Source organism: Poecilia reticulata, chromosome 12 (assembly GCF_904066995.2).
Source record: "Poecilia reticulata chromosome 12, P_reticulata-male-v2, whole genome shotgun sequence".
Classification (NCBI taxonomy): domain Eukaryota; kingdom Metazoa; phylum Chordata; class Actinopteri; order Cyprinodontiformes; family Poeciliidae; genus Poecilia; species Poecilia reticulata.
The window spans coordinates 27001848-27016611 of NC_088841.1; the positions used below are offsets into that span (position 1 = coordinate 27001848).

At 41.6% G+C, this 14764-nt stretch overlaps 2 protein-coding genes across 14 annotated transcripts in view; one reads left to right on the forward strand and one right to left on the reverse strand.

The window, feature by feature from the left end:
* The window catches only part of lrsam1 (leucine rich repeat and sterile alpha motif containing 1), a 17409-nt gene extending 11995 nt beyond the window's left edge, over positions 1 to 5414 (reverse strand). For 3 of the 11 annotated variants that reach the window (XM_081613263.1, XM_081613262.1, XM_081613264.1), the window contains exons 1-2: positions 4098 to 4344; positions 1 to 62 (exon numbers count right to left, since the gene is read on the reverse strand). The exon at positions 1 to 62 is cut by the window's left edge and continues 114 nt beyond it. The gene's annotated coding sequence lies outside the window, so the exon portion shown is untranslated. Of the gene's footprint in view, positions 63 to 4097; positions 4446 to 5283 lie in introns of those variants that run through there. The other 8 variants (XM_081613258.1, XM_081613259.1, XM_081613260.1 and 5 more) reach the window with 8 other exon arrangements.
* Positions 3560 to 12082, forward strand: lmo4a (LIM domain only 4a). Of its 3 annotated transcripts, none has more exons than XM_081613274.1 (6): positions 3560 to 3688; positions 6065 to 6400; positions 8362 to 8645; positions 9778 to 9874; positions 9953 to 10096; positions 11520 to 12082. In XM_081613274.1, exons 3-6 carry the CDS (start codon positions 8389 to 8391, stop codon positions 11526 to 11528), a joined length of 507 nt encoding a protein of 168 aa, XP_081469400.1. In that variant the 5' UTR covers positions 3560 to 3688; positions 6065 to 6400; positions 8362 to 8388; the 3' UTR covers positions 11529 to 12082. The 3 variants fall into 3 exon arrangements, with proteins under 3 accessions (XP_081469400.1, XP_081469399.1, XP_081469401.1); XM_081613273.1 differs by lacking the exon at positions 3560 to 3688 and adding an exon at positions 3948 to 3992; XM_081613275.1 differs by lacking the exon at positions 3560 to 3688 and having other exon boundaries at positions 5504 to 6400; positions 8383 to 8645.
* The last annotated feature ends 2682 nt before the right edge of the window (positions 12083 to 14764 follow it).

Consider the following 14764-nt stretch of genomic DNA (forward strand, 5'->3'; position numbering starts at 1 on the left):
GAACCCGACCAATCAGGAACCAGGACTCCCCTCACTGGAAGCCTGTATGAATATTTTTGGCCCTGTGGGTCAGAAATGCACCAATCCAATCAGAACCGGGTTCTGGGTTTCTTTGAGGTCCGATCTGCTGATTCACTTTAAGAACCAGAGGAAGTTTGGATGCACCGATATCCGATATTTATCGATATTATTTATTTTATATACGTTTGCCTGAGCTTTCAATGCCATCCCATAATCCTTTGCTGCCTCACCGTCACATGACCAGCACGCTCCTGAAATACTAAGATAGAAATAAAATCATTTTACTTATCAAAACAATACGATATGTTAAAAAATGACAGATATCGGAACGATACCGATGTCGATACCGATATATTGCCGACAGAAACTGAAACCAAAACAGTTCCTGCTTCATCTCCTACACCAAACGTCGAACTCCTGATTTGAAAAAACCCAAAGATTTCTGATTGAGAGTTTAAATGATCAGATGAACCTGAACTGTTAGCCTGAGTTAACATTAGCCTGAGTTAACGTTAGCCTGAGACGTTAGCCTGAGTTAACGTTAGCCTCAGACGTTAGCCTGAGTTAACGTTAGCCTCAGACGTTAGCTTGAGTTAACATTAGCCTGAGTTAACATTAGCCTCAGACGTTAGCCTGAGTTAACGTTAGTCTCAGACGTTAGCTTGAGTTAACGTTAGTCTCAGACGTTAGCCTGAGTTAACGTTAGCCTCAGACGTTAGCTTGAGTTAACGTTAGTCTCAGACGTTAGCCTGAGTTAACGTTAGCCTCAGACGTTAGCCTGAGTTAACGTTAGCCTGAGTTAACGTTAGTCTGAGTTAACGTTAGTCTCAGACGTTAGCCTGAGTTAACGTTAGTCTGAGTTAACGTTAGCCTCAGACGTTAGCCTGAGTTAACGTTAGTCTGAGTTAACGTTAGTCTCAGACGTTAGCCTGAGTTAACGTTAGCCTCAGACGTTAGCCTGAGTTAACATTAGCCTCAGACGTTAGCCTGAGTTAACGTTAGACTCAGACGTTAGCCTGAGTTAACGTTAGTCTGAGTTAACGTTAGTCTCAGACGTTAGCCTGAGTTAACGTTAGCCTCAGACGTTAGCCTGAGTTAACGTTAGCCTCAGACGTTAGCCTGAGTTAACGTTAGCCTCAGACGTTAGCCTGAGTTAACGTTAGCCTCAGACGTTAGCCTGAGTTAACGTTAGCCTCAGACGTTAGCCTGAGTTAACGTTAGCCTCAGACGTTAGCCTGAGTTAACGTTAGCCTCAGACGTTAGCCTGAGTTAACGTTAGCCTCAGACGTTAGCCTGAGTTAACGTTAGCCTCAGACGTTAGCCTGAGTTAACGTTAGCCTCAGACGTTAGCCTGAGTTAACGTTAGCCTCAGACGTTAGCCTGAGTTAACGTTAGCCTGAGTTAACGTTAGCCTCAGACGTTAGCCTGAGTTAACGTTAGCCTCAGACGTTAGCCTGAGTTAACGTTAGCCTCAGACGTTAGCCTGAGTTAACGTTAGCCTGAGTTTACGTTAGCCTCAGACGTTAGCCTGAGTTAACGTTAGCCTCAGACGTTAGCCTGAGTTAACGTTAGCCTCAGACGTTAGCTTGAGTTAACATTAGCCTGAGTTAACATTAGCCTCAGACGTTAGCCTGAGTTAACGTTAGTCTCAGACGTTAGCTTGAGTTAACGTTAGTCTCAGACGTTAGCCTGAGTTAACGTTAGCCTCAGACGTTAGCTTGAGTTAACGTTAGTCTCAGACGTTAGCCTGAGTTAACGTTAGCCTCAGACGTTAGCCTGAGTTAACGTTAGCCTGAGTTAACGTTAGTCTGAGTTAACGTTAGTCTCAGACGTTAGCCTGAGTTAACGTTAGTCTGAGTTAACGTTAGCCTCAGACGTTAGCCTGAGTTAACGTTAGTCTGAGTTAACGTTAGTCTCAGACGTTAGCCTGAGTTAACGTTAGCCTCAGACGTTAGCCTGAGTTAACATTAGCCTCAGACGTTAGCCTGAGTTAACGTTAGACTCAGACGTTAGCCTGAGTTAACGTTAGTCTGAGTTAACGTTAGTCTCAGACGTTAGCCTGAGTTAACGTTAGCCTCAGACGTTAGCCTGAGTTAACGTTAGCCTCAGACGTTAGCCTGAGTTAACGTTAGCCTCAGACGTTAGCCTGAGTTAACGTTAGCCTCAGACGTTAGCCTGAGTTAACGTTAGCCTCAGACGTTAGCCTGAGTTAACGTTAGCCTCAGACGTTAGCCTGAGTTAACGTTAGCCTCAGACGTTAGCCTGAGTTAACGTTAGCCTCAGACGTTAGCCTGAGTTAACATTAGCCTCAGACGTTAGCCTGAGTTAACGTTAGCCTCAGACGTTAGCCTGAGTTAACGTTAGCCTCAGACGTTAGCCTGAGTTAACGTTAGCCTGAGTTAACGTTAGCCTCAGACGTTAGCCTGAGTTAACGTTAGTCTGATTTAACGTTAGTCTCAGACGTTAGCCTGAGTTAACGTTAGCCTCAGACGTTAGCCTGAGTTAACATTAGCCTCAGACGTTAGCCTGAGTTAACGTTAGTCTGAGTTAACGTTAGTCTCAGACGTTAGCCTGAGTTAACGTTAGCCTCAGACGTTAGCCTGAGTTAACGTTAGTCTGAGTTAACGTTAGTCTCAGACGTTAGCCTGAGTTAACGTTAGCCTCAGACGTTAGCCTGAGTTAACATTAGCCTCAGACGTTAGCCTGAGTTAACGTTAGTCTCAGACGTTAGCCTGAGTTAACGTTAGCCTCAGACGTTAGCCTGAGTTAACATTAGCCTCAGACGTTAGCCTGAGTTAACGTTAGTCTCAGACGTTAGCCTGAGTTAACATTAGCCTCAGACGTTAGCCTGAGTTAACATTAGCCTCAGACGTTAGCCTGAGTTAACGTTAGTCTCAGACGTTAGCCTGAGTTAACGTTAGCCTCAGACGTTAGCCTGAGTTAACGTTAGCCTCAGACGTTAGCCTGAGTTAACGTTAGCCTGAGTTAACGTTAGCCTCAGACGTTAGCCTGAGTTAACGTTAGCCTCAGACGTTAGCCTGAGTTAACATTAGCCTCAGACGTTAGCCTGAGTTAACGTTAGTCTGAGTTAACGTTAGTCTCAGACGTTAGCCTGAGTTAACGTTAGCCTCAGACGTTAGCCTGAGTTAACGTTAGCCTCAGACGTTAGTCTGAGTTAACGTTAGTCTCAGACGTTAGCCTGAGTTAACGTTAGCCTCAGACGTTAGCCTGAGTTAACATTAGCCTCAGACGTTAGCCTGAGTTAACATTAGCCTCAGACGTTAGCCTGAGTTAACATTAGCCTCAGACGTTAGCCTGAGTTAACGTTAGCCTCAGACGTTAGCCTGAGTTAACATTAGCCTCAGACGTTAGCCTGAGTTAACGTTAGCCTCAGACGTTAGCCTGAGTTAACATTAGCCTCAGAAGTTAGCCTGAGTTAACGTTAGCCTCAGACGTTAGCCTGAGTTAACATTAGCCTCAGACGTTAGCCTGAAAACGTCGAACTCTCGATTTGAAAAAACCCAAAGATTTCTGATTGAGAGTTTAAATGATCAGATGAACCTGAACTGGATTCATTTATTATTGATCTGATCACCGTGGGATCGATCGGTTTCAGCCCAGAGGGACGAGACGCTCCTGGAGGAAGTCTGGTCGCAAACAGGACGAGGTAATCAGATTACATGTTGATGCTCTGAGTGTGTGTGTGTGTGTGTGTGTGTGTGTGTGTGTGTGTGTGTGTGTGTGTTTCCCATCAACAAAAACCCCACAAAATCAATTCAAAATCAATTACAGCTGTTGCTAAGATACTGTATTTATGTCGTTTCTATAATAAGATATTTAAAAATGACTCCGTAAGTTAGCTGGACTGGTTCTGGTTCCCATAAAGACCCAATAAGCGGGTAAACGTCCCATCAGAACCTGACAGGAGGAGGAGGAGGAGGAGGAGGAGGATGCTAGCCTTCATCATTACGGTAAACACCCCATGCTAACAGAGCTAGCATGCCAGAAAACGCTGAAAAGCGTCACAAACACGACGTGCAGCTGACATTTAGAGATGAAATAAATATATTTCATACCCACAGGCTCAGCCTCGGCGTCGGCTCGTCTCCGGTTCCACTTATTTAAACGTCGAAGACCTAAATTTAAAACGTTTTTCCCGATATTTGCTAACTACTAACGGGCTAATGCGGCCGTCGTAACGGACATAAATCTCTCCAAAGTTGTATCTCAGTCCTGTAAGATGATAAAGTTAATTATTAAAGCGACTCTTCCACTCTGCGCCCCGACACGCCGAGTCTCCCTCACCCTGTGGAAGCAGCCGAGTTCACCACGGCAACACCGTCCACTGAAAACCCGTCTGCGCCTCTACGCCGGTCATTACGGCCCGCGTAGACGCCCTGTTCTTCCGCCATGTTGCGAGTGGCAGCAACCGCGTCAACTGAAAACCCGTCTGCGCCTCTACGCTGGTCATTACGGCCCGCGTAGACGCCCTGTTCTTCCGCCATGTTGCGAGTGGCAGCAACCGCGTCAACTGAACCTGAGGGGGAGAAAAACATCCGCTCGCGGTTATTTTAGCTCATTTTACTTTATATTTTTGTAGTAAATCTCTAAAACGCACCTCTACACACTTACCGTAATTAACTCAAACAGCCTTTTGTCGCGACTGATGTGTTTTAACAGCAAAAGCGGATGTTTTTGTTTGTGGTTGATGTTTAGCAGCTAAAATGATTCGTTACTAAGTTCTACGGTAGTTACATTGTTATTACCGTTTATTAAATCAGATGGTTTAATATGAAATGTGTTCTTATTTTAGTGACTTAGACATTTTGTGTGGATTTGGCATATCGTTGACACATAACGGAACACTTATTACGGTATTAATTCAACTTACAAATCTAAATATCCGGCCTGTTTATAGTATTAGCTTATATTTAAGATAATACTTAAACATTTATGTAAAATTTAACCCGCAGATTCCAGGATTGATCCGCTAATTCAGGGCAGCTCTGTAATTTACGAGCGGTTGTTGAACGCAACATGATCGGAAACGAGGACCGTAACACACAGTATAGAAGCGCAACCGGTTCATGTTTATTTATTCATGGTTTGACTGCAGGTTTAAAATAGAAACGATAATTAAAAATGCGTCGTAATGTTCTGAGCCGGTAAAGTTTCAACAGAATCGACTGAAAGGATTTTTAAAAAAAAAAACAGAAATCGTGGCAAATAACAACAAACAAGCAAACAAACAAACAAACAAACCTTTTAGTTTCTCTGCTGTTAGAAAACAGGAGCTAAAAACCCCGGATGGACGCGGAAGAAAAGCTGCTTTCAATTCAAACATGTAAGTTTGACTTCATGGACCATTAAGAACGAGTCGTTCGACGAGAAAATCCAAAATTCCTACTTGGAATTGAACGCGCCGTCCGTCCGTCTTCTCCTGTGACGTCATTAGGATGACATGTGGAACAGCGCCATCTACAGCCCCGGAGGCTGCGATTTAAAACATCTGTAAGCATTTCATGATTAAAAAAATGTAGAGATAAATATTTTAATAAAATAAAAATTCATGTTTTTAGTTGAAATTAAAAAGACAGATGCGTAAATGACAGTAGAATAAAAATAATGCACAAGTTAAAGACATGAAACGCAACAAACAATGAAAATATGATACAAATATATAATAATATTTCCCATAATTCACAGCTCGTCCAGCAGGGGGCGCGCTCTGCCCTCTGCTGTACAAATAAATAAATGTTTTATTTTAATAAAAAACTGAAAACAAGGAAAAATAAAAACTAATATTTACTAACCACACGATGTTTATTGAATTATGTGTTAAATTTGGTTTTAAAAACAGATAAACGGCTCAGGACTCTTTTTCCTGTAAGTTTAGAAGCTCTTTAACTTTTATTACTGTAATATTTAACAGGTTGACGTTTAAAATCGACAGGAAATGATGTTTTCTGCTCCGTGTTTGGGTTTTAAAGCGTCGCGTTTTCACGGAAACAAACGAGCTGAATTGTCTCCCTCTGGCGGCCAGGACGGAAACAGCAGCAGCGGGAGCCACGCCTCCCCCGTGACGTCAGAGGGGGGCGTGGCCCCCCCCCAGCTTTAAACCTCAAGGCAGAGAAAGCGGCGCTGAGCAGGAGCGACCCGCTGCCGGGACTTCCAGGGTCCGGTTCCGATCCAGAAGGAGTTTATATGGGAGCAGACGGACCGGAGGAGGTTCGGTTCGGTTCGGCTCGGTTCGGCTCCGCTTCCCGCCCGCCCGCCCTCCACAGGACGAAACAGCCGCTCAAGCAATTTCCCTCCGGCTGCCGGTTCGGATCCCTGACGACCCAAACGGAACCAGCAGCAGCAGCTTTTCCAGCAGGAGGTGAGTCGGAACCGATCCGGACCAGAACTTGCGCGTTCTGTCTGGACCCGGAACAGGAAGCGGGAACCTTTCAGTTTTAAATTCATTTATTTGTTTGGGAATTTTTTTTTTTTTTTTTCTTAAATAAAAAACGCATCAAACTGTCTGTATGGAACCCTAATAGTGTCTAAACATATTTACATCCATTTATTATAAAAAAAAAAATTATTGTCACCTTCTTAATTTTTTTCAAAAGTATTTTTTATTTATTTCTTTTTCACTGTTGGGAAAAAAAATGACTTTGTAAATATGGAAGGTAAATATGACATGTAAATAAATACATTTAATTTTTATAAATGCCACAAAGACAAACTAAATGTTTTCAAACTGAATTTTAAAATCTTTTTCGTTTTTTTTTTTTTTATCCTTGTTTGAGCATCCTGGAGGTCCGGTCCAGTTCGGACCGGTTCTGGTCCGTCATTTGGGTCACAGGGTTGTTTCTATGCAGGCCACCAGGGGGCGACATTAGCGTCCTCTCTGCTGGAATAAAGTGTTGCCATGGCGATTCCCGCCTTTTTTCAGGTGAAACGAGGGGGGCGGGGGAGTCAGAACCTCTGGCCAACATCATAAAGGTCAAAGTTCACACAGGATTAAAAAATAAAATAAAACACGAAAACAATTTTTTCAGTTTTTTTATTTTCCAACTGTAATAAAACATCAATATTTAAATCCAGATTTCAGCCTGTTACTGAATAAACAATCCACTTCCTGTCTCTTCGTCGTCTTCGCCAGTAGCAACTTCCTGCTGTTGATCACGTGACCCTAAACGTTCATAAATCGCCTCTAAAGTCTCGATTTAAACCGTAAATAATTAACATCTTAAATTTTACTGAAAACTTCCAGGTTCTGCCGAACTAAACTTCCCGCTCCGGTGACTCTGGCCCGGTTCTGGTGATCCGGTCCGGGTCCGGGTCCGGGCGGTTATATATTCCAGCCTGGGGGCTTCCTAACTCGGTGTTCCGCCCTCCGGCTGATTGGACCCAGGTGTCTGCTCCAGAAGCTGCTCATCTGGAGGAACCGGAGCTGCAGCTGTTTGATGTTGCTGCTAATTATAACCCTGGACCCGGTTCTGGTTCTGGTTCTGGTTCTGCAGAGGTTGTGACTCACTGCCGGGCCGGCCAGATCCTGGATTACTCCCAGCTGTGCCTGGAAACGAGCGGAACCGGGAAGAACCGGCTGGTTCTGGACGGGTCCAAACTGGACGTTTCCGCAGTCCTGAGGAAATGGACCCGGGGCCAGCTCTACGGAGCAACAACAGTGGCAATAATTTGACTTAACGCCCGAGTTTTATGTCTCAATTTATAACTAAATAGGTAAACGTTTAATTAGCACGCTAAGTATTTAGTTTGCTAACTAAATGTTAGTTTAGTGGGCTTTTTTAGATCGAAGCTAAATATTTAGCTAATATGTAAAATCACTTGCAGATAACAGGAACTGCTAACTAAATATTTAGCTTAAATAGCTAATTATTTAGCTTAAATAGCTAATTATTTAGCTTAAGTAGCTAAATATTTAGCTTAAGTAGCTAAATATTTAGCTTAAATAGCTAATTGTTTAGCTTAAATAGCTAAATGTTTAGCTTAAATAGCTAAATGTTTAGCTTAAGTAGCTAAATGTTTAGCTTAAGTAGCTAAATATTTAGCTTAAGTAGCTAAATAATTAGCTATTTAAGCTAAACATTTAGCTTAAATAACTAAATTTTTAGCTGAAGTAGCTAATTATTTAGCTTCCTGTTTGCATATTAGCTAAATATCCAGATGTTTAGCTTCAAACTCATTTATTTTGTTTGTTTTATAAAAACTGGTCTCTTGGATCTCGATGAGAAAAACTTTTATAATTGAAGGTAAAAACTAAAACAAATGTAAATATGACTGAACTCATCAAACGTTTTATCCTGTCGTCCATGTTTGGCTGTGATGCAGAGCCGTGATCGCCTCCTGCAGGTTGCCATGGTGAACAGCAGGCTGGAGGCGCCCGCGGCGGCGGCGGCGCTGGGCGGCGGCGGCGGGGCGGCGGCGGCGGCGGCGGTCCGGGCGTGTGCGGGATGCGGCGGGCGCATCGCCGACCGCTTCCTGCTCTTCTCCATGGAGCGCTACTGGCACACCCGCTGCCTGAAGTGCTCCTGCTGCCACGCCCAGCTGGGCGAGTTCAGCAGCATCTGCTACAGCAGGGGAGGCTTGATCCTCTGCAAGAACGACTACATCAGGTAGGCGGGCCGACCGGACCGGAACCGACCGGACCGGACCGGACCGGGTCGGGTCCAAACCACAGACTCTGACCTCTGGTCTGGTTTCACCCACAACCTATGATTGCAGTTCAAAAAAAATTTATTTGTTTATTTGTAGCATTTACTTTTGGTGCTAAAGGTTTAGCCTTTAGCCTGAATGCTAGCAGGAATTATAAGCTAGCTTCAGTGCTAATATTTGTAGCATTTACTTTTGGTGCTAAAGGTTTAGCCTTTAGCCTGAATGCTAGCAGGAATTATAAGCTAGCTTCAGTGCTAATATTTGTAGCATTTACTTTTGGTGCTAAAGTTTTAGCCTTTAGCCTGAATGCTAGCAGGAATTATAAGCTAGCTTCAGTGCTAATATTTGTAGCATTTACTTTTGGTGCTAAAGTTTTAGCCTTTAGCCTGAATGCTAGCAGGAATTATAAGCTAGCTTCAGTGCTAATATTTGTAGCATTTACTTTTGGTGCTAATGTTTTAGCCTTTAGCCTGAATGCTAGCAGGAATTATAAGCTAGCTTCAGTGCTAATATTTGTAGCATTTACGTTTGGTGCTAAAGGTTTAGCCTTTAGCCTGAATGCTAGCAGGAATTATAAGCTAGCTTCAGTGCTAATATTTGTAGCATTTACTTTTGGTGCTAAAGTTTTAGCCTTTAGCCTGAATGCTAGCAGGAATTATAAGCTAGCTTCAGTGCTAATATTTGTAGCATTTACTTTTGGTGCTAAAGTATTAGCCTTTAGCCTGAATGCTAGCAGGAATTGTAAGCTAGCTTCAGTGCTAATAGCATTTAACTTGATTTATCCAAGTGGGAGCTAAAAGTCGAAGAGCTGCTGTGGACGGTGATGCTCCAGCAGCAGTCAGCTTTCCAAGCCTCTGACTGAAGACTGCGCTAGCGGGACATGCTAACGGCTCAACATCCAGGCAGCAGAGACTTTATCCCACAGTAGCATGTCCTGAATGTTAGCTAGCTCTGCTAATCTACCTCGTTTGCTTTTGCCGCTCCTCTTTAAATCAGTCAGGCTGTTTGGTTAGAGTGACGCTGCCATTGAATCCCATATTACAGCTGTGGGGCTCGGTGGTGGCAGCATGGTCATGTGGGACTCTGTTTCAGGCTCTTCGGCCACAGCGGCGCCTGCTGCGCCTGCGGACAGTCCATCCCGGCCAGTGAGCTGGTGATGCGGGCTCAGGGCAGCGTCTACCACCTGAAGGTTGGTGATGCGCAGCAGAAGCTGTATGGCGCCCCCTGCTGCCCGACGGGTTACTGACCGGTTACGTCTGTCGCTCAGTGTTTCAGCTGCGCCACCTGCAGGAACCGGCTGGTGCCCGGCGACCGCTTCCACTACGTCAACGGGACGATCTTCTGCGAACAGGACCGGCCCGGCGCCGCCCTGGTGGCGCTGCAGGGCGGCGGCATCATGGCCGACCAGAAGGTCAGTCAAAGTCCAGCTGCAGACCAGAGCAGATCAGCTGATGTTTTTCACCTTCAGTAAAAACTGAATTTTGAGTTTTAAACACCGAACATGAAAAAACAAAAAGGAAATCAGGAAGGCGTGAATACTTTTGTAGTCGTATAATGGCTGCAGGTTCACAAAATGGCTACCAGGTTTTTCCTGGTAGCCAAAAACACAGCATCCTGTTTATAATTCATTTTTTACATACATTTAAACTCTTAATACTTGTATTATTTTTGATACTAATAGCTTCCCATACATTTAAACTCTTAATACTTGTATTATTTTTGATACTAATGGCTTCCCATACTTTTAAACTCTTAATACTTCTATTATTTTTGTATTATTTTGATACTAATAGCTTCCCATACATTTAAACTCTTAATACTTCTATTATTTTTGTATTATTTTTGTATCATTTTTGATACTAATGGCTTCCCATACATTTAAACTCTTAATACTTCTATTATTTTTGTATCATTTTTGATACTAATGGCTTCCCATACATTTAAACTCTTAATACTTGTATTATTTTTGATACTAATAGCTTCCCATACATTTAAACTCTTAATACTTCTATTATTTTTGTATTATTTTTGTATCATTTTTGATACTAATGGCTTCCCATACATTTAAACTCTTAATACTTCTATTATTTTTGTATCATTTTTGATACTAATGGCTTCCCATACATTTAAACTCTTAATACTTGTATTATTTTTGATACTAATAGCTTCCCATACATTTAAACTCTTAATACTTCTATTATTTTTGTATTATTTTTGTATCATTTTTGATACTAATGGCTTCCCATACATTTAAACTCTTAATACTTCTATTATTTTTGTATCATTTTTGATACTAATGGCTTCCCATACATTTAAACTCTTAATACTTGTATTATTTTTGATACTAATAGCTTCCCATACATTTAAACTCTTAATACTTCTATTATTTTTGTATTATTTTTGTATCATTTTTGATACTAATGGCTTCCCATACATTTAAACTCTTAATACTTCTATTATTTTTGTATCATTTTTGATACTAATGGCTTCCCATACATTTAAACTCTTAATACTTCTATTATTTTTGATACTAATAGCTTCCCATACATTTAAACTCTTAATACTTCTATTATTTTTGTATTATTTTTGTATCATTTTTGATACTAATGGCTTCCCATACATTTAAACTCTTAATACTTCTATTATTTTTGTATCATTTTTGATACTAATGGCTTCCCATACATTTAAACTCTTAATACTTGTATTATTTTTGATACTAATCGGCCCCCAGGTGGAAAATTAATCACTTGTTGCCATGGTTACGCACCATTACTGCTGTATGGAAGTAAATAAGAGCAGAAATTCTTCAAACATGTCGGTGTTTCTGGTTCCAGGTTTGCTGAAGAAGACGATGGAGCCAGACGTGTCGTCTTCTTCTTCTTCTTCTTCTTCTTCTTCTTCTTTTTCTTCTTCTTCTTCTTCTTCTTCTTCTTCTTCTTCTTCTTCTTCTTCTGTCGCTGTCCTTCATCATCATCATCCTCCTCCTGAACCCAGTGAACCCGACGCCTGGTCCGGTCCGGCCCGGTCAGCAGTTGGACGCTCTTCTTCTTGTGAATAAAGTTCGTTTGGGAGGCAACAGGAAGTCCTCCGAGGTTTACCAGGAAACGATGAAAACTCGAGGTTTGAACTTTGACTAGGCCGCTGCTGCTCCAGCTGATAAGACTCTGATTTGGACGCATCCTGGACCAATCAGAGGCTGGAAGAGGCGGGGCATGTGACTGGAAGTCAAGCCCGCATCATGATACCTCCTCTGCCTGTGTGAGCGGCTGGCTGATGTTTCGCCGCCGCCGCAGGAGGCGGAACTTCCTGTTCGTCTTGGTTTCATTTTTTTATGCAAATTTGTCAAAAATCTCCATTAAAAACAAAATAATCCATAAAATAAAACGATTTTTACTGAGTTACTCGACACGAATCATCTGTTGCTTAAGCAGAACCATTTTAGTTGGTGTCCAACCTGTGGCTCGGGGGCCGTCTGCGGCCCCCCGGACTGATTTTGTGCGGCCCTGACAGCCGATGCAGATGGAAACTTTTAATGGAAAAAATCTTATTAAAACACTGAATATTCATCTTTAAACACGTTTTGCTGTTTTTGTAATAAAATCTGCAGAATAACTCAAACGTTTCCACAGTTTAACTGAAAAAAACGACTTTATTTTATTAAACTTAGGACGATAAAAGATCATAAAGCTGCAGTTTTGAGTTTTTGTGTTGAATTAACTGCAATAAAACGCGAATAAATCACCAAACTCTGATTTTATTTAATCTGTGATGATTATAAATATTCCTGCTGCGGCTGAAAACTGATTTCTACCGACGTTTCAAATGAAACTTCCCACAATCCTTTGCTGCGTCACCGGACCCGGTTTTATCGCACCGATTCCGATATTTGTGCCGATTTATCGTGAATCCATGAGGGTTTATTCATTCATCGCATTTGTTTCTGAGCTGCGCGACACGAGGCGGCCGTCAAAACCAACACATGAAGATCGCTGCGGCTAACCTGATTAGCGTGCTGCGGCTAACCTGATTAGCATGCTGCGGCTAACCTGATTAGCATGCTGCGGCTAACCTGATTAGCATGCTGCGGCTAACCTTATTAGCGTGCTGCGGCTAACCTGATTAGCGTGCTGCGGCTAACCTGATTAGCATGCTGCGGCTAACCTGATTAGCGTGCTGCGGCTAACCTGATTAGCGTGCTGCGGCTAACCTGATTAGCATGCTGCGGCTAACCTGATTAGCATGCTGCGGCTAACCTGATTAGCGTGCTGCGGCTAACCTGATTAGCATGCTGCGGCTAACCTGATTAGCATGTCTTCTGCTTCTCCTGAGCGCTCAGAGCGGTTCTGATCCGACCTGGTTTCTGGATGATCCCTCGTCTCTGCTGCCTGAACAACAAGAAACGATTGAAACTTTGTGTAGAAATCAGTTTCATCACCAAAGTTTCACCCAGAAAACAGTTTTAAAGGAAAGATTCAGCTAGCATGCTAAATATCTAGCATGCTAGCTTAATGTTTAACAGTTAGCGACGGAAATATTTTATTTGAAGCTAAATATCTAGCATGCTAACTTAATGTTTAACAGTTAGCGACGGAAATATTTTATTTGAAGCTAAATATCTAGCATGCTAGCTTAATGTTTAACAGTTAGCGACGGAAATATTTTATTTGAAGCTAAATATCTATCATGCTAACTTAATGTTTAACAGTTAGCGACGGAAATATTTTATTTGAAGCTAAATATTTTGCATGCTAGCTTAATGTTTAACAGTTAGCGACGGAAATATTTTATTTGAAGCTAAATATCTAGCATGCTAGCTTAATGTTTAACAGTTAACGACGGAAATCTTTTATTTGAAGCTAAATATCTAGCATGCTAGCTTAATGTTTAACAGTTGGCGTGGAAATATTTTATTTGAAGCTAAATATCTAGCATGCTAGCTTAATGTTTAACAGTTAGCGATGGAAATATTTTATTTGAAGCTAAATATCTAGCATGCTAGCTTAATGTTTAACAGTTAACGACGGAAATATTTTATTTGAAGCTAAATATCTAGCATGCTAGCTTAATGTTTAACAGTTAGCGACGGAAATATTTTATTTGAAGCTAAATATCTAGCATGCTAGCTTAATGTTTAACAGTTAGCGACGGAAATATTTTATTTGAAGCTAAATATCTAGCATGCTAGCTTAATGTTTAGCAGTTAGCGACGGAAATATTTTATTTGAAGCTAAATATCTAGCATGCTAGCTTAATGTTTAGCAGTTAGCGACGGAAATATTTTATTTGAAGCTAAATATCTAGCAGGCTAACTAAATATTTAACTTCAAAGTACTTACATCTGTCACTAAATATTTAGTTAGCTAACTGAATATTAAGTTTAAATCTAGAGTTGCTAACAAAATATTTACCTTCAAGCCAAAATACTTAGCATACAAACCAAATATTTAATTTGAAGCTAAATATTTAGCATGCAACTTAAAATTAAGAGCTTTGATTGCTAAGAACAAAACTAGCATAATTTATTAAGCTAAATCTACTAAATTTATTAGCTGGTGAAATTAAATATTAATGTTGCGAACTAAACATTTAGTTAGCATGCTATTTGAAGCTAAATATTTAGCATGCTAACTAAATATTTAGCTTCAAACTGAGTGCTTAGAAAATATTTAATCTACAGCTAATTAGTTAGCATGCTAGCATCCGATTAGCTACCTAAATGACATCATTGTGTAATAAATCCTCCTCCGTCGTTTTGGTGTGAAGCGGTTCCGGATTTAAAGGATCCATCAGTCAGAACAGAACCGTCTGGTTCTGGTTCTGTCGGGTTGAATGGATCCACTGGGAACTGGGAGCTCCTCCAACCAATCAGATCACTTTGAATAACTGAACTGATCGACTTAATTAGCTCAATTAAGCTGATCTGACCGGAGAGCGAAGCCAGATGGAGACAGGAAACAAAGAGGGAACTAATTAAAAGTAAAATAATGAGGATTTTAATTAAGCGGTTCCCCAGCAGGCCGGGATGTGGAGTTGTAATTAAAAAGTCCTGTAGCGCTGGCAGCAGCACCTCCACACACAC

Coding starts and splice junctions, on each gene's coding strand:
- lmo4a (XM_081613274.1), top strand. CDS start 8,389: ATGGTGAACAGCAGGCTGGAGGCGCCCGCGGCGGCGGCGGCGCTGGGC. Junction 8,646..9,777: donor TGCAAGAACGACTACATCAG/GTAGGCGGGCCG, acceptor ACTCTGTTTCAG/GCTCTTCGGCCACAGCGGCG. Junction 9,875..9,952: donor GCAGCGTCTACCACCTGAAG/GTTGGTGATGCG, acceptor TCTGTCGCTCAG/TGTTTCAGCTGCGCCACCTG.